This window comes from Didymella exigua (assembly GCF_010094145.1).
Source record: "Didymella exigua CBS 183.55 unplaced genomic scaffold M421scaffold_10, whole genome shotgun sequence".
In the NCBI taxonomy this organism is placed as follows: domain Eukaryota; kingdom Fungi; phylum Ascomycota; class Dothideomycetes; order Pleosporales; family Didymellaceae; genus Didymella; species Didymella exigua.
The window spans coordinates 475,508-495,607 of record NW_022984784.1 but is presented as its reverse complement, the minus strand read 5'-3'; the positions used below and the strand labels follow the sequence as shown (position 1 = coordinate 495,607).

General features: G+C 53.2%; 8 protein-coding genes and 1 pseudogene across 9 annotated transcripts; 4 read left to right on the top strand and 5 right to left on the bottom strand.

The window, feature by feature from the left end:
• Window positions 1–68: 68 nt before the first annotated feature.
• On the top strand, window positions 69–1,159 carry M421DRAFT_100178 (adenylate kinase isoenzyme 1; the record flags this gene model as incomplete). The annotated part of the gene is made up of 3 exons (XM_033586489.1): window positions 69–360; window positions 445–768; window positions 819–1,159. 3 exons carry the CDS (start codon window positions 69–71, stop codon window positions 1,157–1,159), a joined length of 957 nt encoding a protein of 318 aa, XP_033449951.1.
• A 95-nt stretch (window positions 1,160–1,254) lies between these two features.
• On the bottom strand, window positions 1,255–2,892 carry M421DRAFT_419481 (eukaryotic translation initiation factor 3 subunit M). The gene is made up of 2 exons (XM_033592132.1): window positions 2,587–2,892; window positions 1,255–2,532 (listed from the first exon to the last, which is right to left on the bottom strand). The coding sequence occupies exons 1-2, from the start codon at window positions 2,801–2,803 to the stop codon at window positions 1,433–1,435; spliced, it is 1,317 nt and encodes a 438-aa protein (XP_033449950.1). The 5' UTR covers window positions 2,804–2,892; the 3' UTR covers window positions 1,255–1,432.
• A 1,067-nt stretch (window positions 2,893–3,959) lies between these two features.
• Window positions 3,960–4,957, bottom strand: M421DRAFT_91522 (uncharacterized protein; the record flags this gene model as incomplete). The annotated part of the gene is made up of 5 exons (XM_033597953.1): window positions 3,960–4,016; window positions 4,073–4,102; window positions 4,303–4,402; window positions 4,537–4,715; window positions 4,769–4,957. 5 exons carry the CDS (start codon window positions 4,955–4,957, stop codon window positions 3,960–3,962), a joined length of 555 nt encoding a protein of 184 aa, XP_033449949.1.
• A 1,410-nt stretch (window positions 4,958–6,367) lies between these two features.
• M421DRAFT_t52 lies at window positions 6,368–6,468 on the bottom strand (annotated as a pseudogene). The gene has a single exon. The product of its transcript is annotated as a tRNA-OTHER (tRNA).
• Window positions 6,469–6,541: 73 nt separating this feature from the next.
• Window positions 6,542–8,206, bottom strand: M421DRAFT_419479 (FAD/NAD(P)-binding domain-containing protein). The gene has a single exon (XM_033592131.1). The coding sequence runs from the start codon at window positions 8,097–8,099 to the stop codon at window positions 6,807–6,809; it is 1,293 nt and encodes a 430-aa protein (XP_033449948.1). The 5' UTR covers window positions 8,100–8,206; the 3' UTR covers window positions 6,542–6,806.
• A 705-nt stretch (window positions 8,207–8,911) lies between these two features.
• On the top strand, window positions 8,912–9,932 carry M421DRAFT_419478 (uncharacterized protein). The gene is made up of 2 exons (XM_033592130.1): window positions 8,912–9,283; window positions 9,334–9,932. The coding sequence occupies exons 1-2, from the start codon at window positions 9,099–9,101 to the stop codon at window positions 9,623–9,625; spliced, it is 477 nt and encodes a 158-aa protein (XP_033449947.1). The 5' UTR covers window positions 8,912–9,098; the 3' UTR covers window positions 9,626–9,932.
• Window positions 9,933–10,535: 603 nt separating this feature from the next.
• Window positions 10,536–11,723, top strand: M421DRAFT_4147 (uncharacterized protein; the record flags this gene model as incomplete). The annotated part of the gene is made up of 1 exon (XM_033590479.1): window positions 10,536–11,723. The coding sequence occupies one exon, from the start codon at window positions 10,536–10,538 to the stop codon at window positions 11,721–11,723; it is 1,188 nt and encodes a 395-aa protein (XP_033449946.1).
• A 118-nt stretch (window positions 11,724–11,841) lies between these two features.
• Window positions 11,842–13,796, bottom strand: M421DRAFT_126759 (UBX domain-containing protein 7). The gene has a single exon (XM_033587343.1). It carries the CDS (start codon window positions 13,598–13,600, stop codon window positions 11,960–11,962), a length of 1,641 nt encoding a protein of 546 aa, XP_033449945.1. The 5' UTR covers window positions 13,601–13,796; the 3' UTR covers window positions 11,842–11,959.
• Window positions 13,797–14,259: 463 nt separating this feature from the next.
• On the top strand, window positions 14,260–19,833 carry M421DRAFT_419475 (major component of the proteasome). Its single transcript, XM_033592129.1, has 5 exons — window positions 14,260–14,623; window positions 14,705–14,748; window positions 14,801–18,100; window positions 18,151–18,352; window positions 18,403–19,833. The coding sequence occupies exons 1-5, from the start codon at window positions 14,456–14,458 to the stop codon at window positions 19,777–19,779; spliced, it is 5,091 nt and encodes a 1,696-aa protein (XP_033449944.1). The 5' UTR covers window positions 14,260–14,455; the 3' UTR covers window positions 19,780–19,833.
• Window positions 19,834–20,100: the final 267 nt, after the last annotated feature.

Sequence of the window (20,100 nt, the reverse complement as noted above, 5' to 3'; positions counted from 1 at the left end):
CACGCTAGCACAAAACGCGCTGCATAACACCTGCATCCCGCATCGTCATACCCACTTCTACACCGACCATGTCTTCAACACTCACAACACTCAAGACTCGCACCGCCCGCCTCGCTTTGCCCACAGCTGCCCGTCGATTCAGCACCAGCACTCCACGCTTCTACCGCCGCCAGCCCGGCGACCCCACAGGCCCCAACGAACCACCGACCCACATCAGTGCTCCCCAGAGCAAGTCCCCCCTGAAAGTCTGGCCCATTCTCGCCATCTTTGGCATCGGTACTTTTCTCTTCAAGAAGATCGTTGACCAGCGCGAGGGCCACTACAAGCCTACAGGACCTGTTGCCGGACACTCGCCCAGCAGCGGCAGCAGCAAGCCAGCAACGCCCCGAGCCAACAACAACGCCGTTGTACCCCACTAAGCACCTTTACCGCCCACGATGCCAGCGATTGAGAACCTCGGCGCTACAACGCGCACTAGCCCTCTCTGGTCGCCGGACAAGGTCACCGTTATCTTCGTCCTCGGTGGCCCTGGTGCGGGCAAGGGAACGCAGTGCACAAGACTCGTCTCGGACTATGGCTTCAAGCACCTAAGTGCCGGTGACTTGCTGCGCGAGGAGCAGGATCGTCCTGGGAGCGAGTTCGGCGAGATGATCAAGACGTACATCAAGGAGGGTACAATTGTGCCTATGGAGGTTACCATCCAGCTGCTGGAGAACGCCATGAAGACGGCTATGGAGACCGAGAGCAAGAGCATGTTCCTGGTTGATGGTGTGTTGTCCTTCGAGCTAAGGGCAAATGCAGAGCTGATGTGATTACAGGCTTCCCTCGCAAGCTCGACCAAGCCCACGCTTTCGAGCGCTCCGTCGTCCCTTCCAAGTTCACCCTCTTCTTCGATGCGTCCGAGGAGGTCATGCTCAAGCGGCTTTTGCACCGCGGCGAGACTTCTGGCCGTGCCGATGACAACATTGAGTCAATCAAGAAGCGTTTCAAGACCTTCGTCGACACCAGCATGCCCGTTGTCAACGAGTTCGAGTCTCAGGGCCGTGTTGTCAAGATCGACGCTGTTCAGAATCCTGCCAAGGTCTACCAGGATGTGCAGGAGAAGATTAAGGCGTGGGGCGTTGAGCCGATTAGCTTGAAGTTCGTTCAGACTGCATAGATCACACTGGCTGAGTCGTGAATTCAAGAGGCATAGATACACAGGCAGCAACGATAGATTGCAAGTCAACACGAGTAACGTCATGGCAAATTGACCTTCTAGGACCGCTTTTGAAGTATCTATATCGCATTTTCTGTCTGCAGCACGAGGGCTGCTCGTTCATCCATTACCCAGAAAGAGAGCCGTGATGCATGCGCTCGAATCCCTACTCCTTTTGTCGTGACATGTCGAAACAAACGAAAGCAGTACCTCTCCCAACACCACTATCTACATCTAATCAGCGTCCTCATCAACGGGAGCCCGGGGCTTCTGCTGCTGCTGGCCTCCTCGTCCCTTGAACCTCGCCGCCTGCTCAGCCTTCTGATCGGCCCTGTTGGCTTCCTCCTCCTTCTCTTGGATGAACCTCTGCTTCTCCTGCTGGATAATCTCGAGCACACCGACCAGGCTATTCCTCCACATGTCGAGCCTGCTCGCAACTTCTCTCCACTGGTTCTCGCCAAAGACGCGGTATGTGGAACGGTGGATCAGGAATGTCTGATTGAGCTGGCTGAGCTTGCCCTCGACGAGACCGGCGCGGATCACGTCAATGACCCACATCTCGACGTCCTCGCTGGGGACCTGCAGCGCCTTGGCGATCTTCTCGTAAGGGAGTGACCTCTGCTGGCCTGACGATGCGGCGATCGAGGCGAGTGTAAGAAGGCGGATCTTGCGGTTCAAAGCGGCGCTGTCGAGGCCGGACGTCTCGATCCAGCCGTCGTGCTCGTCCTTGAAGTCGTTGAAGTCGTCTACAACGTCGGAGTTGAAGATCTCAAGGAGCTGAAAGTAGACGGGCTCAGAGTTACGGAGGGCCTGGATCGAGTCGAGGTCGGTGAGGTCCTGGAAGTCGAAGTGGCTGGGGTGGGTGAGCGCCGACTTGAGCGCGCGGAGAGACAGCTCCTGGGCCTCTGGGGACGAAACCTCCTCCGAGGGGAATGTGCGAAGCGCGCGCAGGAGGTATGTGTATGCCTGCTCGTCCTCACCGGCAGCAGCAGCCGAGTCGCTGACTGCGAGGTACAGCTTGCGCTGCTCCTCCTCCTCGACCTCCCATGTCGCCAACCAGCTGTCCAACTGCTTCAACTGTGGGCGCAGGTACTCGAAATTCGTTGTGGCGCGAATGACGCGGAGAATGGCGAGCAGGACGTGGTAGCGCACTTCGCTGTCTGCGGGAAGGATATTGAAGATTGTGCTGAGAATCGAAAGGGCGAGGCCGCTGCCATTGGCGGGCGAGGAGGTAACGGGGGTGCTCAGGTTCTGGCAGATCTTGGGCAAGAACATGGACACGTTCGGCGACTGGTTTACGAGGTGGATCAGCAGGTTGTATGCTGCTATGAACTCTGTGGACCGCCGTGTTAGCCCCGCCTCCACTTTCATGACTGTTGCTCGCATACCCTTCTCAGGCGCCTGGTTGAGCGCTTGCGCGCCGACAACCAGCTTCTTGAGCACTTCATCCTTCTTGTTCCCCTTCAACAGGTCCGCGGCCTCCTGCTGAACGTTGGAGCTCTCGTCACCCTGGGATTTTTTGAGCGTGTCGATGTATTGTGCGAACTCGTCGGTAAGCTCCTCGAAGGAACCCTCGATCAGGAGCGTGTTCATGGGGCCCGGCATTATGTGTGACGTGTAGGAAGATGCCTGTAGGAGTGGGCGGGCGGGGTCGTCAAGCGCTGAAGTGATTTAGGCTTTGTGTCGAGGGTTGCGCCTGCGAATGGTGGGATGCCAAGCCAAAAGTTCAAATTCGTGATCCTCATCGATAGCGCTAGCCAATCACAACGGGCTGCACAGTAGGGCCACGCTTTGTCTCCCATCACTGCGACACCTAGATCTGCAACCTTGCCTGCAAGGCGATTTGCCTACGGAATATCCAGCTCCCTGCAGGTAGACTATGACAGATGTGTCTTCTCTCATGAAGTACGGAATGGCTTGCGTGAGCGTGAGCAGAATCACAGCACGGCACCGGTCATATCCGACAGAAGGTACCTTTACGATGCCAACAGTACCTCCAGAGTGATCTTTCAACATGATCGGCAGGGTTGGGAATCTCATGGGTCGAGCCGATGGTATATGGTGGAGTCAGTTAGATAATTCTCAGCTGCACAGTCCCTGAGCATGCGTCGCTGTTCATTACAATCAAGTCTGTATCTGCATAGCAGTGTGATGCTTTACTATGCAGTTGGTAGTATCTCAGCACTTCTGAGTTTTATACAGCAGCTAGTGAAGATCTACATGTAGGATGTCTTCACTCATGGTCAGTCCCTTGGTTTCGTACTGTCCGCCAATTTTGGTTTGCTCTCTTCCCAACTTTGGTTCTCTATGTACTCGGTGAACCATCCTATGCATACAAGAAATATCCCACGCAACGTACATAACGTCTTCGTTTCTATCGCGAAGCTCTGTACGTATTCCTTAACTTGAACTGAAGCCCAATTACAAATATCCAAAATGAACACTATCTTCACCGCCCTCAAAAAGACCACCAGAGAGGAATGGGATCCCGCCAACATTCTCTCCACCTCCCCAAATCAAGTCCTCCCACTTCATCCTTGGCGACAAATCAGATGCTTGCTCAGAGGAGAGTGATTTTGGCAGTGAAGGGTTTGAAGCTGGAGGACCGTCAGCCGAAGCAGCATGCGGCCCGGTGAACGATAGCTCTGGCATGTCTAGCAACTGCACGACAGACAGTGGTGACTCTTCAAGTACTACAGTCTCTTCTTCGCACGTCGGTATTCATTCACGCATTGAATACGTCGTGTTGATTCATCTAAAATTACCAGTCGTTGGCGGCTCCAGATAACGAGGGGATGAATCGCATTCCCGAGCCTGACTGGCACCCAGATACAGTAAGTGATTCTCAGAATACTTCAGAGCACAACCACTGACGTCTTCGAGGCTTTCTTCATATTTGCCTACCTACAGACGCGAGCAGTCGATCAATATGGGTGCGATTGGCTCACACAGAAAAGGGACGAGATCAAGCAGATGGTGTTCGTAAGCAAGCGCAGGGTAAAGGTAGAAACTTGCACAACTTCAATTGTCGAGCGCGCGATCAAAGAGAATCGGCCTGTTACTGATTCTCTGAATGGCACTTTTCTTTTGGTATTGCTACTTACGTTGTGTTGGTCACCCTCGTTTAGGGTGCTATAATGGACGTGAGAAATGGTTCTGGTTGTCGAAGGCAAGGAGGTTTTTGTATTGCCCCTACTTTCACACCTAAATAAGACCATCATGGCTACTCTGCTGCATCTCATGAGAACCAATATGACGTTGGTTCACGCGGACGTTGTGACCAGTACAAATCTTGATCTGGCATTAGCTGTACGTCGCGCGCCATCTGCTTCAGATACCTAGACCACTGCTTGAATATTGGGTTGTGTCCATATGCGCGGTTGACCATCTTGGACACCTCCTCGATTCTGTCCGCTGCGTCTTTTGCGATGAATCGACCAGCCTCCGTTGCAATGATACACTTGTGCACAAAGTCCATGTCCCCCTCGAACGGGTTGTAGTATCTCAGTGCTTCAAACTGTGGAAGATGTCAGCCAAATCCATGTTCGTACGTCGGTATATTGCACCTACAGGCTCTCTGAAATCACCATTGCAGACCGGGCACGGTTTGGCACAAATGTACCTCTTGCTTTTTCGTGTTGCGTAGGAATACCGCTCAATGCTCTCGTATGCATCAGAGTCTTCGTAATAGCCATATGGAGGATATCCAGAGTAGGATCCACGGTCACGGTGACGTCGTGATCGATCTCCGGGGAACATCTTGAGTCTGTTTCGAGATTGAGAGCGAAAGTGTAATTTGGGAATCGGAGCCGCGAGATAATCATCTGCGTGAGCTGATTCTCCTCTATTGTATAGCGGACATTTCTGAGGTACAGCTCGTGACGGGGCCGTTGTGCGACTTCAACATGCCTCCCAACATGTCCGGTACAGCATAGCAGTAGCACCACATGATGTGGTGGTGTGGGTTTTCAGGTCATTTCATGATAATTGCATGCAGCAGCATCCGTATTCAGCTGTCGATGGTCGTTCGACCTGCGAGGCTGAGGTACTCAGTCTGTTCCTGGCAAACAAACACCTACAGGGGTGTGCAGCTCGTGCAGGACAAGGTTCCGGTAAGCGTTGTATGACCTTCAAAAAGGGCGCTCGTGTTTCGGAGGACCAGGACATGAGCTCGCGGCCCAGGATCAGAAGTGAACCCAAAGAGGTGATGTAATTCGGCTGGAGAGAGCGCCCGGAGAGACTTCTATCAGAATGATCAGTCTATATCCGAGTTAGCAACCACGAGCCCGTCATCGGCACAGTGCACCCGGTTTCAGATGCAGCCGTTAGCTTTCTGGTGAATTGACCAGTAGTCTTGAGGCTGCAATGATCATGTGGTGCATATGACGAATGGTCCCACAGCAGCCAATGACAAAGTACCACCGACAGCCTGTATTCAGGACTCGCATGTGAGTGCAGCCAGATATGCGCCAGGCTCTCCTTTCGTGAAACCAGAGGATGTGAGTCGGCAATGAGAGAGATCTAATTGTCGTTCCAGCTGGGCTTCAGAGAAGATGTGCCTAGACTGATCGCATATGGGGTGTGAGGGCTTTCAGCCTCTGCTGGGGCGGGCTCCGTTCAGATCCATTGAAATGCTGGAAGCGCGACTTCACAGAAGGGGGCGGTTGCACGTTGGTGCCTTCCAGCCTCGACGAAACACCAGACCAATGGAGTGTGTAGGCCCGCGTCGAGCGTCAACCACGGACTTTTTGGATCATGCGTCCACGCGATCTAGCTTGTTCGTTCGTCGATATCGATTTCTCGCAGCAGGACTAGCAGGCGATAGCCCGTTTTTGAGCCCCAGTGAGTGTCCAACAAATCCGTCGTAGGACCGGACCAGCCTACCCCTTCTTCAACCAGAACAGTTCGTTCCAGCATTCTACAGCCTGAAAGCATGTAACCAATAACAAAACCTGTGGGGCTGCTGTGTTCTTTCGTCGCTTCACTTCCTCTTGTCTTGCTAGCTCATCGATTAGATCGTCCACACATTGTCCTGTGAGCCCTCTCTTCATCCATTCGACGTGCGTCGTCAATAACTTGAGTTCCCAACCCACTCCCCTCCCCTCCCTTCCTTCTTACGCGAATCCTGTCTTTGGGCCCATTCAACGGCAAAAAAATGTCGCTGCTAATTGGCGGTACCGTGAATCGAACACGGGCTGGCGCGGATCTGGATCAGAGTACTTCGTACTCGCCAGCCACAACGCGACGTCATACCACTAGACAATGGGGTTGTTAGTAGCTGAGGCGAATGATGGGTAAATGAAGACGTACCCATACCACCGAAAGGTGTTGTTGTTAAAGTTTGACGAAATTTTAATATATATATATAGCAGTAAATAGACTCCGACGGAACGGAGGAGCTGCAAAGTTGGTTTAATTGGTCCATGCTTCGATGTGTGGGCCTGGAAAAAAGGGAAAATGCTGACCAACTAAAAATCTTTGCTCTCACAGTGAATAGATCCTAATAACTCAGTCCTCTGCCGCAGGTGATGATTCTCTAGGCTCGAGGTTTGTATCAGGTGTACGACTCCGTGGATTGCACGTATGACTCCGCATCGTGCAAATTCCTTCAATACCCAATCTCACACGTCGTAACGTCCTCCACAAAATGCTTCTCCCGGTACCCCCTCGTCCACCACAAATACCACGGCACAACGTTCATCTTGATGCGATGACCCAGCCACCCCACCTCCTGCACCGTCTTCACCACACTCTGACTCTCATCCCACGCCGTCTCGATCCTCGCCCTTCTCAGCGTCTCATACGCATCGAATGCCTCCTTCACCGGCGTCCCATCGCGGCCATTCCCGCTCTTTTCCATCCATCTGGTTAGCACCCTTGCAAAAAGCACGCCATCTTCGAACACGATGCCTGTGCTTTCTCCTTGTGGTGGCATCGCGTGCGCGCTGTCGCCGATCAGCATCACGCGGTCCGTGGCCCACTTCCCATGCTTGCTGAGCGTGAAGACGGGCCAGAGGAACAGATCCTGCGCGTCTTGGATCCATTCTTCGATCGCGGGTTCTTTGGCGCCAGAGTATCGAGTCAACATGTCTGAACGCGTTTTCTCGGCATCCGCGCCCCGCACTTTCCAGCCATCGCGCGACTGCAGACCGCCATCGGGAACTTGCATCAAGGCCCCGACGTAGATTGAGTCTTTGGCGGGCGAGTGGAAGGATGTTAGCAGCATGCCGCCGCGAGCGAAGTTCATGCCGGACGCTTTGAAGTGCGGTTTTTGATGGGATTTGAGAGGCGCGAAGCCGAAGGCATTACATATCCCGCTATATGTTGCCGTACGTTCGGACTCGACGTGTGTGAGGCGCGTCACGCTGTGGATGCCGTCGCAGCCGATTAGGATGTCTGAGGTCGAGGATGTGCCATCCGCAAAGGTCAGGGTTATGTTCATCTTTGTTTCGTGGATCTTTGTTGTCTTTTTGCCGCACGTCAGGGTGATATTGGACTGTTTTTTTATTGCGGCGAGGACGCCTTTCAGCGCTTCACCGCGTGTTATGCGGAGTGCGGTGAAGGGTGGTGTACCCAAGCCCTTGCCATCTGAGCCGCTGAATGAAGACTCGGAGATCTTGGTACCAGAGTAGATATCAAAGATTTCGACGGCAGGGCACTCAGCACCGTAATTTAAGGAGCGGATTTCTTCGAGTGCGCCGAGGTGGGAGAGCAGGCGCAATGCATTCGGAGTGAGGTTTACGGCCCCACCTATAGTGGCAGGCTGGGGACGGATCTCGTAGATGGTGATGAGAGGGGAAGGAGAGTTTGTAGGGGCAAACTTCGTGAGCGAAAGTGCTGTTGTGAGTCCTGCTATGCCGCCGCCCAAGATAGTTATGCTGAGTGGTTTGTTAGTCGTCATCGTGGGAAGTTATGTGCACTGCTCAATAGTGGTAGAGTCGTGTCGGAAATGTGAGGCTGGCATTCAGTAATTGACCCCGGAAACCTAATCACATCATCCTAGGGCGCGCTTATGTATTCACGTCCTCGATTGTGGTGGTAGTGAGGCTGCATGTATGGCTTCGGCAAGGTCGGGGAACCGACTGTCTGACTGCAGAACCGAACAGCGGGCGGCCCCCGCAATAAGCCCTAGGGGATGAATGCTCCTACCGTAAGGCACTCCATCATAAATGCTATACATCTCGATGCTTGGTTCGCCCTGCAAGGCCTCCTCTGCACAACTCAGATTTCGGGCATGCGAGGCGAAGAGCGACATTTCCACAGCTCAGAGATCGCCTTGAGAAGGCGGCCTCGAGTAAGCAATCGCCGTTTGTATAGTCCACCTTCTGAAAGACAGGCAGAAAAGATACATGGTCCATTTTTATTGCTGGTAGAGAAGTGGGAAGCTACCAAGGCGCATTGGTGTGGCATCTCCTCGCGTGTCGTGATTGGGTTCGGTCACGCAGGCCGAGCCAACCTCCGCATGAGTAACTTCAAATAGAAGCAGAAATCAGGGTGTAGGCATCATGGGCGCAGTCTCTCTCAATTAGTTGAATTCACGGTCGACAGCGCTCTGCAATGCCGACTTCTGGTGTGCAGAGGCGTTTCTCAGCCAACCTTCCCGAGTAAGTAACTTTGCATTGGGGCAACTTCAGCGAACCTGGTTTTGACCAATGAGATCTAATCTTAATCGTCTATGAAAGAGCGCTCGTCTCCTTCTCACAGCACCCCAATCTTGACGCGCTGCACGCAGGACACTAGACCGCAAGGGAGCCATTACAGCGGCTTTGCATCTGCTCAATCGACTGACGGTGCCCATCAGGGATACGAGGTACTGTGGTGCTTCCCGAATGTGGGGTTCCGGAGACGTATATGAGAAGTCGTGTGCATTAAGTGTAGATACAAATTGAACTGCGCCGTCATGTCGAACATCAACCCGCTAGACATTCTCGCCGTCAAGAACGTCATCTCGCGCTATTGTGAGGCATTAGACGCGAAGGACTTCGCGCTGCTCAAGAAGGTCTTTCTGCAGGATGTCAGTGCAGACTATCCCTTCATTTCAAACTTGCAAGGCGTCGATGCAGTCGCGAATGCTATTAAAAATAGGTACTGGAGAACGTGAATAACCGCTCGACATGCCGACTGACAGATCGCAGGCTAGGGCCCGTACGGACTCACCATAACCTCACAACGCAAAGGATAGTCTTCGATGACACAGGCGAGAGTGCGCATGCCATTACGTACTTTCAAGGTGCACATTTTGGGCAGGGTCCGCACGAGGGCACGCTTCTTTGTGCGTATGGAAAGTATATCGACGATCTGGTGCTTCTCAAAGCCAACGGCGACACCGAGGGTGTGCTTGGAGCAAGCGGCATTTGGAGAATAAGAAAGCGGAAGGTAGTTTTCACACAGAGAATCGGGGATGAGAATATCATGACCAAGCACTGAGCGCAGAAGTTCGCAATGGGAAGGCTCTCATTCAGCAGCGGCGAGTATGCAGTGTGCTGCTTCGCGCTTGCTCCTTCCATCATACTCTAAACATCTTATCACAACGCTTTGTAGCCAGCGAGTACAACTACATTCATACGAATAACAGCAGCGTCATTCTTGTTTCCGCTGTATCACTTTCGCTATCTCGGACGGAATCGCTGCCGCCGCTATCTACATGGATGTACTGTACGCAGCTCCTCCAGACCAACAGAAACAGATGCTCAGCAAATTTCTTCGGCCCAAGATACATGCTATTCAGCCCCGGCTATGCGATGAGTACTTGATACAATTTTTTGAAACCTGCAATAATAATGAGCTAATCAACTTGTAAATTTCCTCTTTGCTTCCTCTGAGAACATATCAGCTCACTCTCACAGTGCTCTCGATGAACTTAGTCTCTTCAGACTCTTCGCACAGGCTGAGGGTGAGATCAACACCGTCGAGAGGTACATCAGAGGGAAGGACAGCCAAGGCGAAAGGGAAGGGAGCATCTCGCCCATTGGAGGCACATCGTCTTCCGGGGATAGCGATCTTATTGAAGCACAATCTTAGGAGGATGCCTGGAAGTCGGCTTCACAAAAAGACATCCTACGGTCAGTGGGATCCATGTCTTCCACTCTAGTCCATCATTTCCGGTCCAGCTAACCAGCCTAGCGTTAACGATGTAGGCTTCCGACTCGAAGAGAGGATCAGAGCGATATCTATGGACGATCCTTGGACGCAAAACCAGTACGAACACGATCCGGAGGCACAACACGATCCATTCAATGTCATACGCTGTGTTTGGATATCCAACTTCTTCAGCAATGCGACCAACCTTATATACTACATCAAAGGCACTCGTAATGTCGAAATGTTCTGCAGCAGCATGTCAGGTATGGAAGTCTTCAACGGACCTGCGCTCTTTGCGATCACCCATTCGAGCCTTGACGCGATCACACAATTCATCTGGTCTAGTGGTCCAAGATCCCAACGGTTGGTCAAGAGCAAGTCGCCTATAGAAGCCAATAAATGGCGTTATATATTTGAGGCTGGTCTAACGATATGGGGGAAGAGTGGCATAGACTTGGACAAGCTGGGCCAGGCCATGGAGAAGTCCGATGATGGCCGTTCCGGCAGGAGCAAAGAAGACCATGCGAGCGACGATGGCATGGATGTCGATCTACGAGACGACCCAGTCCACCAATCAATTGAGTCGGCAACAAGCGAAAGCGGGCAAAGAAAGAAGGTAGCTACTCTTCGTGGCGGATCGGGACGTGCAGACAGTGTCGTCGACATCCAGCGTCCCAGGAGAGCAACACGTCGAAACATTGACTACAGGCTTCTAGATCACGGCGTTGATTCAGGGAAGAACGTCACGCAAACAGCCAACGAGGAGCGACCGAAGAAGGTGCGGCGAACACGTCCATCGTCAACTTCTCCAAGTGGGTCGCACTCTGCCCATACATCCCAAGTATTGGAGGGACTCCTGGCTTCAGCGTCTAAGGATAACGCCCAGCTAAGTACGGAATCCCTTCATCCTCGTAAGGCCGCACAGCTCCCAGAAGAACCAGAAGAAACATTGTCACTTTCAAAGCTAGACACAGAAGACGATCTAGACCTTGAATTCAGCAGACCCAGAGAAGAGGAATGGATCAACTCAGGACACATCGCCCGCTACGGTATGAGTGATGAATGGCGGGCCAAGATCGATCAGGCTTTCCAACCTGCATTGGCCGAAGTTCAGCGCCAACAGCGCATATGGGATGAGCTGATACAAGGTCAAATCGACACTGTTCAGGCTCAGAATCAACTGTGTGGAACGCACGGGCTACGCTTTCAGTCAAGCAGTGAGTCCGTGCTTGGTCCAGAGAATAGCCAGGCCGCTAAGGTATTGGGAGGCTCATTGGCACACTCGCGGAGAGGTACGGGGAATGCTGGAACGGACGAAGCGAGCGCAGAAAATGAGCTTACGCTACCATCGCTGGAAGTGGAGTCACATCATTTTGGGACCGATGCGTGGCTATCTACCTCAATGCATCTGGACCAGCTCTTTGAGGGGAGTGGGGGACATTGAATCACACGGTCAGCAGTCAATAGCGGTCTGGAACTCAGTGCAAGAATTGATCCATTATGCCTTGGACTGTCTACACGTACTTCTATGTACCACGTTCGGAATTCAGGGATATTAGGTATCAGCTATCAGTAGCCTAACATAGCCAGCTACAGTCTACCGCTGAAAGCATACCGGGAACGCCGTAGCGATGCCATCAATCCATCGTATCATTAACTCCTCTGTTTTACTCGGAGTGTTTACTCGGCGAACTCGACCATTAAGCTCGCCCCCTTCAGCCCAGCAGCCTCGATAGTCTCGTCGAGGTGCTCGATCAAGTTTTTGCCCATGAAGGACAGGTCGAACTCAGTGCCCTGCTTGCCGTCCCATGGCGCCTCACTCTTGATCCATTCGTATACACGGCGCACAGGGTCTGAGAGGTTGAAGCGTCGAACGAGAGGGCGGCCAGTAGGCCCACGGAACTGGATGCGCGCTGTGACCTTGGGGTCGGTTATGGCGGGTTCTGTGTGCATTGCGTGGGACGAGATGGCAGCGAAGAGAGCGTTTGTGACGGCTGCTGGTTCTTCTTCTGCTGGCGCTGCGGCTATTGTCGATGCAGCTTCCGCTGCTGTTGATGTTGCGCGCCCCTTGCCCTTGCCCTCGTCCTTGGTAAGAGCGTCTGGGTCGTTGTCCTTTGGCCCTTCATTGCCGTTGCCGCTGTTGTCCATGCTGCTCTGCAAGGCCCATTCCAGCTGCTCCTCTTCAGTCATGCGGTTGACATCGACCTTCTTGTTCTCTGGCTTCCGCTTGGCCACAGGGTTCTTCACGTTGATATTCAAGCTGTAGCGGTCGAGGAACTCATGGAGCTGAGCGTGGAAGTCGACAGCCGCGGGAATAGGTGGACCGGACCAGATCTTTACTTGTTCTCCTGTACGTGGATCGACAATGGCGATGTGCGGGTATGCGTCCGAGCTGTCGCGGTTTTGGAAATAGTAGTTGACGTACTGCTGACCGCGCGGGTCATCCTTTGCGTATTGCATAAAGATGAAGTTCTCCCGTACTGTTGCTTTGATGTCTTCATTCTTCCAGATGTCCCGGTTAAGGAGCTGGCAGTCGAAGATGGCCGGGTCCTGAATGTTGACGATGAGCCACTTCTCCTCTTCCTTGCCCATGTCTCGTGCCTTCTCCCATGATCCCTGGTACATCATCTCGAAGGGTGGTCGGAACAGCTCCGCGAGCATGTTCATCTTCGCACTCTGCTCGGAAGCGCCGCCCGTCGATGCCGCAAGCTCGCGGCGTCTGGCCTCCGAGTCGGCGGAGTTGTCCCACACCGAATTTTGGGCGGTGCCTCGCTGGTTGAAGATGCCTTGTCGTCCTCCTAAAAAGTCAGCCTGTAATGTACCATGTGGGACACCATATTTCTCACCTCGTTGCCGACGAGCCAGTTGCTCCTGCACCATGGCGTCAATGTCGTCGTGTTCGTCTCCAGGCCCCCAATTCGACCCAGGGCCGATCAGTGTCTCTTGCGTTCGTTGAATAGGTGCGCGGACTTCATCCTGGCCACGCCCCGCACCACCACCGCCATAATCTTCCTCTTGTAACCGCCGCGCCAATTCTTCGTCGCTCTCGAGGTTCGATTGTGCAGGAGGAGTGGATGTGTGTGCGCCGGCATTGAAGTCTGACATGTCGTCATCTGAATCGACGTTGATGGGATTCTGCGCCAACGAGGCAGCTGTGGGCGCATTCGAAGTAGTCGCCGGCCCAAAGTCAAGGTTGGGGCTGTCGAAGAAGAGTTGTATAGCCTGTTCGAGGTTGTTGTCTGTCAGGCGCAAGTATTGTGCGGCCTTGTCGGGATCACACGAAGTGATGCTGACGAAATTGAGAACGTTCTCTTCGTCCATGTTGGGTGGTTATCTGTCTGTTCGGTGTATAGGAGGGAAGATGCGGTGAGTACTAAGACAAGTACTGCACTGGCGGGGTAGCTCTTTCACTTCGGAGTGTTCTTCCCAGGGCGACGCTCAGGACGCTGTTCGCTCACTTATATTGCGTGGATCGAGGGATCTGTGGGTGTAGATAATGTGTCGATACAGAGTGTTGGGTATAGGGTGGCGGTTTCGGTCTGCGATCGAAGTGGGAGACGGTGGGGTAGCCCGATTATCTGTGCCTCAGAACAGTCTTGGACGTGCTCTGGGTTTCAACTACTTTATTTGTGCGTTGCTGTGTTCCTTCAGTAGATCGGCTTTACACGGCGACTGCACAGTGAAGGGTGTTGAGCGCTGCTGGTCGTGAAGGTCACACGAAACGATGATGGCTTTCCGATAAATGTGCACAAGCTTGGTCTGCCCGCTGTGGTTGAAGATGGTGCGCTTTTCGCAGCGGTGAAGCCCCAACTGCGCGTCGAAAAGTAAACCTCGTATAGGCTAGCTTCGGTGAGGAAAGTGCAGCAGTCAGAAAGCGACTGCAAGGACGCGACTAATTGTTTGGTAGACAGGTGCCGTGACGCACTTCATCAAGGCAAGCACGTCCGTGCCACCCCGGCCCTTCACAGCATCGATGCAGCACGACATGTGGCAAGCACCGGACGAACAAGCGTGAGGCGTCTGTCCAAACGCAGAGCCGCAACAACATCCCAATCATTCGTCTCTCTCAGCTGCTGACAGACCGCGTCGTTTGCCTTCTGCCTGTGGCGCTTGCTCTGATACAGACAGCTGTCAATCTCATCGGCGCAGCGGGTCTACACCATCTCGCACACCAACATGGCTACAACGCAATCTCCCGAAGCCAAAGAGCTCGCTCTTGTAGGCAAAGTCGAGATGCGCATTGCGCTGGCAGATTCAGAAAGGAAGCTCGAAGATTTGTTGAAAGTCTACCTCGCCCCGCTACTGCTCAAGCTCGGCTCTGAGTACGTAGCTGTGAGGAACAAGGTAAGATCTTTGATGTCGTCAGTTTGGGACTCAGTCTCGGCTGTTTGTGGTGAACACCGCTGATTGCGGTTTTTCTCCTAGGTCATATCTATTTGCCAGCATATCAACACCCGCATCAAGTCACAGTACGCTTCGAACTTCAGAACCTAGGGTTACGACGCACTGACAGTTGTCTAGAGATCTCAAGCTTCCGGTAGCCGCTTTATTGAAGCAGTACAAGGACAACGCAGATGTTGCCCTGATCCGCCACTTCGACATTCTGTACATCCAGCAGGGTATTTCTCGGCTGCCAGTATCCGATAGGCTGGAGCTCTTACCCATTTTGATTCAAGGGATATCGACCGACTACGAGAAGTCAGCTCAACATGCTTCACAGTTATTCCATCTGATCCTGCGGCTGCTTGTCCATTTCAAGCTCCCAGCCAGAGGGACAAAGGAAGACACCGAATTGAGGACCAAGCTAAGCGTCACAGACGCAGATGCCGCGTTCTTGTCAAGATGGTTCGGCAAGCTCATCCTGTTGACACTTGTGCGACAGAGCACCCCAGAGGCTGTTAGCACCACAAAATGCCCCGGTCTCTCCGTCGAGGAGTACAAGTTCCTGACACAGCAGGGCAAGCCAGATGCTTGGGATCCTAGCTCTGACGCAGGACTCAGCCTGACAGAAACCAAGGCTTTGGTCACGCGCTTACTGGCGAGTGGCATGTTCGTGGACGATGAGAAGTTTCTTCCAGCATTATTCGCATCAGCTGACACAAATTCTCGAATCTCGGAAGTTGGCGAAGACATTCTGAAGCGTGTCATGCTCACTCAAGATCTGGAAGATGCGGAATTCGTGGAAGCACTCTTCGAACTTTACTTCGGCTCTGCATCGCCTGACGGAGCGTCGCCAGTGAAGACTCCTCTGCGAATAAGGATATTGAGTGTGCTATCAAAGTCGGTCACATGCATAACTTATCCGCACAAGATTGCCAAGATCGTCGAAGATGGTCTCCTTTCAGCAGAGCTGAACCCGACGAACAAGACTACCGGTCGGGAGGCGTCTAAGTTTCGGTCTACAATTTTCTCGCTTGTCAACTTCGTTGCGCGCCGTGGCGCATCATCTGACTTGTCTGCAGTCGCTGTCAGTCTTGTGGGCAACCTTCGCGCTTTCATTCAGGATCAAGGGTGGCCAGCTGCGGATCGCGATCAAGATACGGAACTTCGCGGTTACGGCTATGAAACAATAGGTCTTTTGGCAAAAGCTGCACCAGAGAAGATCCTTATCGAGCCAACATTAGACTTACTCGAGTGGCTATTCCGTTCTTTACGGGAAGATTCGGCTGGCAAGGACGTGGCCGTAAGCATAGAGGAAGCGCTGTCATCTGTGCTAGGCGCCTTTGCTAAGCCCTTCGACGAATCGGTCATGCCGAGATTCAGGCAGATTTTGTTACGGTATGCTACCGTCGACCAGATCAACACACCCGCATCTGCCCACTTCACAAGAAGTACGCGATATGTCGCCACAAGATATGCAAATCGGTGTCTTCCGTATGAAGACGTCTTAGCAAGGTGGGTCGATATCCTCGCTGTGAGCGGAGGTTCTGCGGAACGACACGAAGTCGTGGAAGAAGGGCGACGAGGCCTGGACCCGTACTGGTTCCAAATGTCGAACATGGCACCTGAGATCGGCCAAGAACAGCGAAAACTTCAATTTCCTGACTTTGACAAGCTCGTCAATTTTGTCTTCGCTCAAGAGGGCGAGGATGAGGATGTCATGGATCTCGAAGGCCCGAGTGATGTTCTCACACAGGTTCAGCGCTTTTGCCAGCATTATCCGGATGCATTACCGACGGTCATCGGCTTTTGCTCACAGGTCGCTTTGCAGTCCGCTCTCGTCAACAAGAGCATCAGCGATGATATCTCGGAGGACTGGGGACGTAAGCTTGACACTCTGATGTCGACAGACCAACGTGCCAGGCAGGCTTTCCGGGCCTTTGCGGCGAACGATGCACATGGTCGCTCCATCGCTGCAATCATCCGGGCCAGTTTCGATAGGCTTACTCAAGATGATGTGAGCGATGTAGGTGACATTGGGAGCACGATGGTACGGCTACTATCGCTGTGTCCGCAGCGATACTGGGCGCTTGCACATCTCATTCAAGACTTCCGTGCCTTAGAGCCCTCGATCTTTTCGAACAACCCCGGGCGCCGGCTCGCTGCTGCTCACACTTATGGTCTTCTAGCATCCCATCCTGATTGCGACACAACAGCAATCTGCACATCGCAAAACTGGTTCTTCGAAAAACTTGGCACCTGGAAGTCGGCTGTTGGTGCGGACATTAACCAGATCAGCGGCATCGTCATTGCACTCGGATACTACTTCAGTAGAGTGCATTGGAGAGGAAGCAAATCAGCAAGTGACCTTCCAGAAGACCACCCCGTCCATCAGCTACTGCAGACTTTGGTGGAGGTGCTCAAAGAAACACGAGACGCGACACTGAAGTCTGCAGCATTCCTGTGCATCGATCAGCTCTGCCTTTTCCACGTCATCTCACCTTCGACCATCGCGAAATATGCCAAGATTGAGGACATCGCTACACAAATTTACGAGTCGGCAAAGACAGGTACTATCAGCGCCATTCTGGCTCTGGGTCACCTGTCGATGGTCACCGAAGAAAAAGAAGAGACCGAAGAAGGATCGGACTACAAGCTCATCGGTGACAAACTATACGAGCTCCACGAGGTCCGCCAACCAGAAGTACAGTTCTCCGTTGGTGAAGCGCTGAGTTGCTTTGCGATTGGCTGGGGCTCAAAGGCCCTGATCGCTGAGCTTGATATTGTACATCCAGAACAGCCAGATGATCCGTGGGATGCACCATTACGAACATCCAGCGGACCGGCACGCGACAAGACTTTCACGGCTGTCCTCGAGAAGACATTGAAGGGCTGCGTGCAAACCAAGCCTGCGTTGAAGAAGGCATCTGTGATCTGGCTGCTTTGTCTGCTTCAATATTGCGGCCACAAACCAGAGATGCAGGGCTACCTCAGCCAGTGTCAGGTCGCCTTCAAGAATTGTCTTTCTGACCGCGACGAAGTGGTGCAGGAAGCCGCGTCACGCGGTCTCGGTCTTGTCTATGAAAAGGGAGACCGTGAGCTCAAGGATGATCTCGTTCGTGATCTTGTTGGCTCATTCTCTGACAACAAGTCGAAGATGGCAGGCACAGTGTCTGAAGACACTCAACTATTCGAGCCCGGCGCGTTGCCCACAGGTGATGGCAAGTCTATCACGACGTACAAGGACATCATGAGCCTTGCCGCTGAAGTCGGCGACTCTAGTCTCGTATACCGCTTCATGTCAATGGCGTCCAACAATTCCATCTGGTCTAGCAGGGCTGCATTTGGCCGCTTCGGTCTGAGCAACATCTTCTCAGACTCGAGTGTTGATGGCTATCTGGCGCAAAACCCAAAGCTTTACCCAAAGCTTTACCGTTATAGGTATGCGTATTTTCAGGCAACCGCACACCCTGTATGCTGATATTACACAGGTTCGATCCGAACCCTAACGTCCAGCGTTCCATGAACGACATCTGGAACGCTCTGGTAAAAGACTCTTCGGCAACAATCGACAAGCATTTCGACGCAATCATGGATGACTTGCTCGTTAGCATTCTAGGTAAAGAGTGGCGTGTACGACAAGCTGCATGTGCTGCTGTTGCAGACCTCATTCAAGGACGCGGCATTGACAAGGTATGTACTAATTATTTGGACTACCGAGAACAGCTACTAAGTAGTGCTAGTACGAGAAGTATCTGTCCTCGGTCTGGGACAAATGTTTCAAGGTACTCGATGACATCAAGGAAACTGTCCGTGTGGCTGCTGCGTCTCTCGCTCGCGTGCTGACTGCGATCCTCACGCGCTCGCTAGAAGCTGGCGACGCTTCTCTGAAGACAGCCAACGCTCAGCTAGTCCAGGTTTTGCCTTTCTTGTTCTCTACAAACGGCCTTGAATCATCGGCCGAGGAAGTGCGTATGTTCTCTGTGCATACACTTCTCCAGATCGTGAAGAAGGCCAACGCCAAAACGCTCAACCACCATGTCCCCGAGCTCGTCGAGCGCCTACTCGGTCTACTCAGCAGCCTCGAGCCGGAAGCAGTGAACTACATCCACCTCAACGCCTCCAAGTACAATCTCACCGCCCAAAAGATTGACGACATGCGCCTCGCATCCGTGCGCTCGTCCCCGCTCACCGAATCAATCGAGCGTTGTCTCGACCTCGCTGACGCAGACACGATGAAAGCATTGGTCCCGCGCCTCGAAGTCGCTATGAAATCCGCCGTCGGCCTGCCCTCCAAGGTGGGATGTAGCCGCATCCTGGTCACACTCGCGACACGGCATCGCTTCATCTTTAGCCCCTACGCTGATCACTTCCTCAAGCTGATCCACAAGCACATCCACGACCGCAACGAGACTGTTTCGTCCAGCTATGCCGCAGCATCTGGCTACGTCGCGCGCCTAGCGTCGGACAAACAACTACTCTCCACCATTGCGTTCGCCAAGAAACAGTACTTCGAGACCGAAGAGGGCTCAGACCGCGCACGTCTGCTCGCTGGCGACATGATTCATGCTATTAGCCAGTATGCCACGGACCGCTTTGCCTCGCTTGCGGCAGAGCTGCTGCCATTTGTGTTTCTCGCCAAGCACGACGGCGAGGAGAATGTGCGCAAGGCGTTCACGGAGACGTGGGACGAGCATGTAGCTGGTAGTCGCAGCGTGGCGCTCTACCTCTCTGAGATCCTGGCGTTGTGCAACGAGCACCTCGAGTCTCGACAGTGGGCGATCAAACACACGGCTGCGAAGGCAGTTGCTAACGCCGTGCTGAGCATCACGTCTGCGGTTGGCAGCGAGATTCTGGATAAGAGTAGTGCGGAGAGGATTTGGCCGGTGCTGGATAAGGCGCTTAGTGGGAAGAGCTGGGAGGGGAAGGAGATCGTGCTTGATGCTTTTGTTAGATTTGTGGAGCGTGGAGAGGCGTGGTGGAAGGAAGAGGAGAAGGGCGCGAGGGTGAAGGAGTTGGAGAAGGTGGCTGTCAGGGAGGCGAAGAGGAAGGAGGGTGCTAATGAAAAGGTTGTTCAGCCTGCACTGGATAAATTGAAGAAGCATTCGGGAAGCTCGTAGAGAGTGTATGCAGGCCTCTAGATAGAATGTGCGAATCGATTCGCTTGATTTCACCGGTCGTTCCTATGTTCCCAAAGCTAGGGTATCTCGTTGGGGACACACAACCTGACCAGCGTCGTTAGGATGCTATAACTCTGCTCCATCAAGCTCTACGGGAGGCCCCGGGGCTCATGTACAGTCTTCGAATCCAGCTCTTGCTTCTTAGTTTCGGTAATTGCTTCGCTTCTCCACTTGCCGCCCGTCCACTATTTCTTCTTCGCATGATCATGATCTTGGTCTTCCAGTGCGGCTGCAAAGCATCCCGGCGCAGCTACCTGGTAT

What these genes read in the sequence shown, in the direction of transcription:
- M421DRAFT_419479 (XM_033592131.1), bottom strand. Translation starts at nt 8,099, where the DNA reads ATGACGACTAACAAACCACTCAGCATAACTATCTTGGGCGGCGGCATA.
- M421DRAFT_419481 (XM_033592132.1), bottom strand. Translation starts at nt 2,803, where the DNA reads ATGCCGGGCCCCATGAACACGCTCCTGATCGAGGGTTCCTTCGAGGAG. An exon ending in CAACCAGGCGCCTGAGAAGG is followed by an intron (nt 2,533 to 2,586) that starts GTATGCGAGCAA and finishes GGCGGTCCACAG; the next exon opens with AGTTCATAGCAGCATACAAC.
- M421DRAFT_126759 (XM_033587343.1), bottom strand. Translation starts at nt 13,600, where the DNA reads ATGGACGAAGAGAACGTTCTCAATTTCGTCAGCATCACTTCGTGTGAT.
- M421DRAFT_419475 (XM_033592129.1), top strand. Translation starts at nt 14,456, where the DNA reads ATGGCTACAACGCAATCTCCCGAAGCCAAAGAGCTCGCTCTTGTAGGC. An exon ending in ACGTAGCTGTGAGGAACAAG is followed by an intron (nt 14,624 to 14,704) that starts GTAAGATCTTTG and finishes TTTTTCTCCTAG; the next exon opens with GTCATATCTATTTGCCAGCA. An exon ending in AAGGACGCGGCATTGACAAG is followed by an intron (nt 18,353 to 18,402) that starts GTATGTACTAAT and finishes AAGTAGTGCTAG; the next exon opens with TACGAGAAGTATCTGTCCTC.
- M421DRAFT_419478 (XM_033592130.1), top strand. Translation starts at nt 9,099, where the DNA reads ATGTCGAACATCAACCCGCTAGACATTCTCGCCGTCAAGAACGTCATC. An exon ending in GCGAATGCTATTAAAAATAG is followed by an intron (nt 9,284 to 9,333) that starts GTACTGGAGAAC and finishes GACAGATCGCAG; the next exon opens with GCTAGGGCCCGTACGGACTC.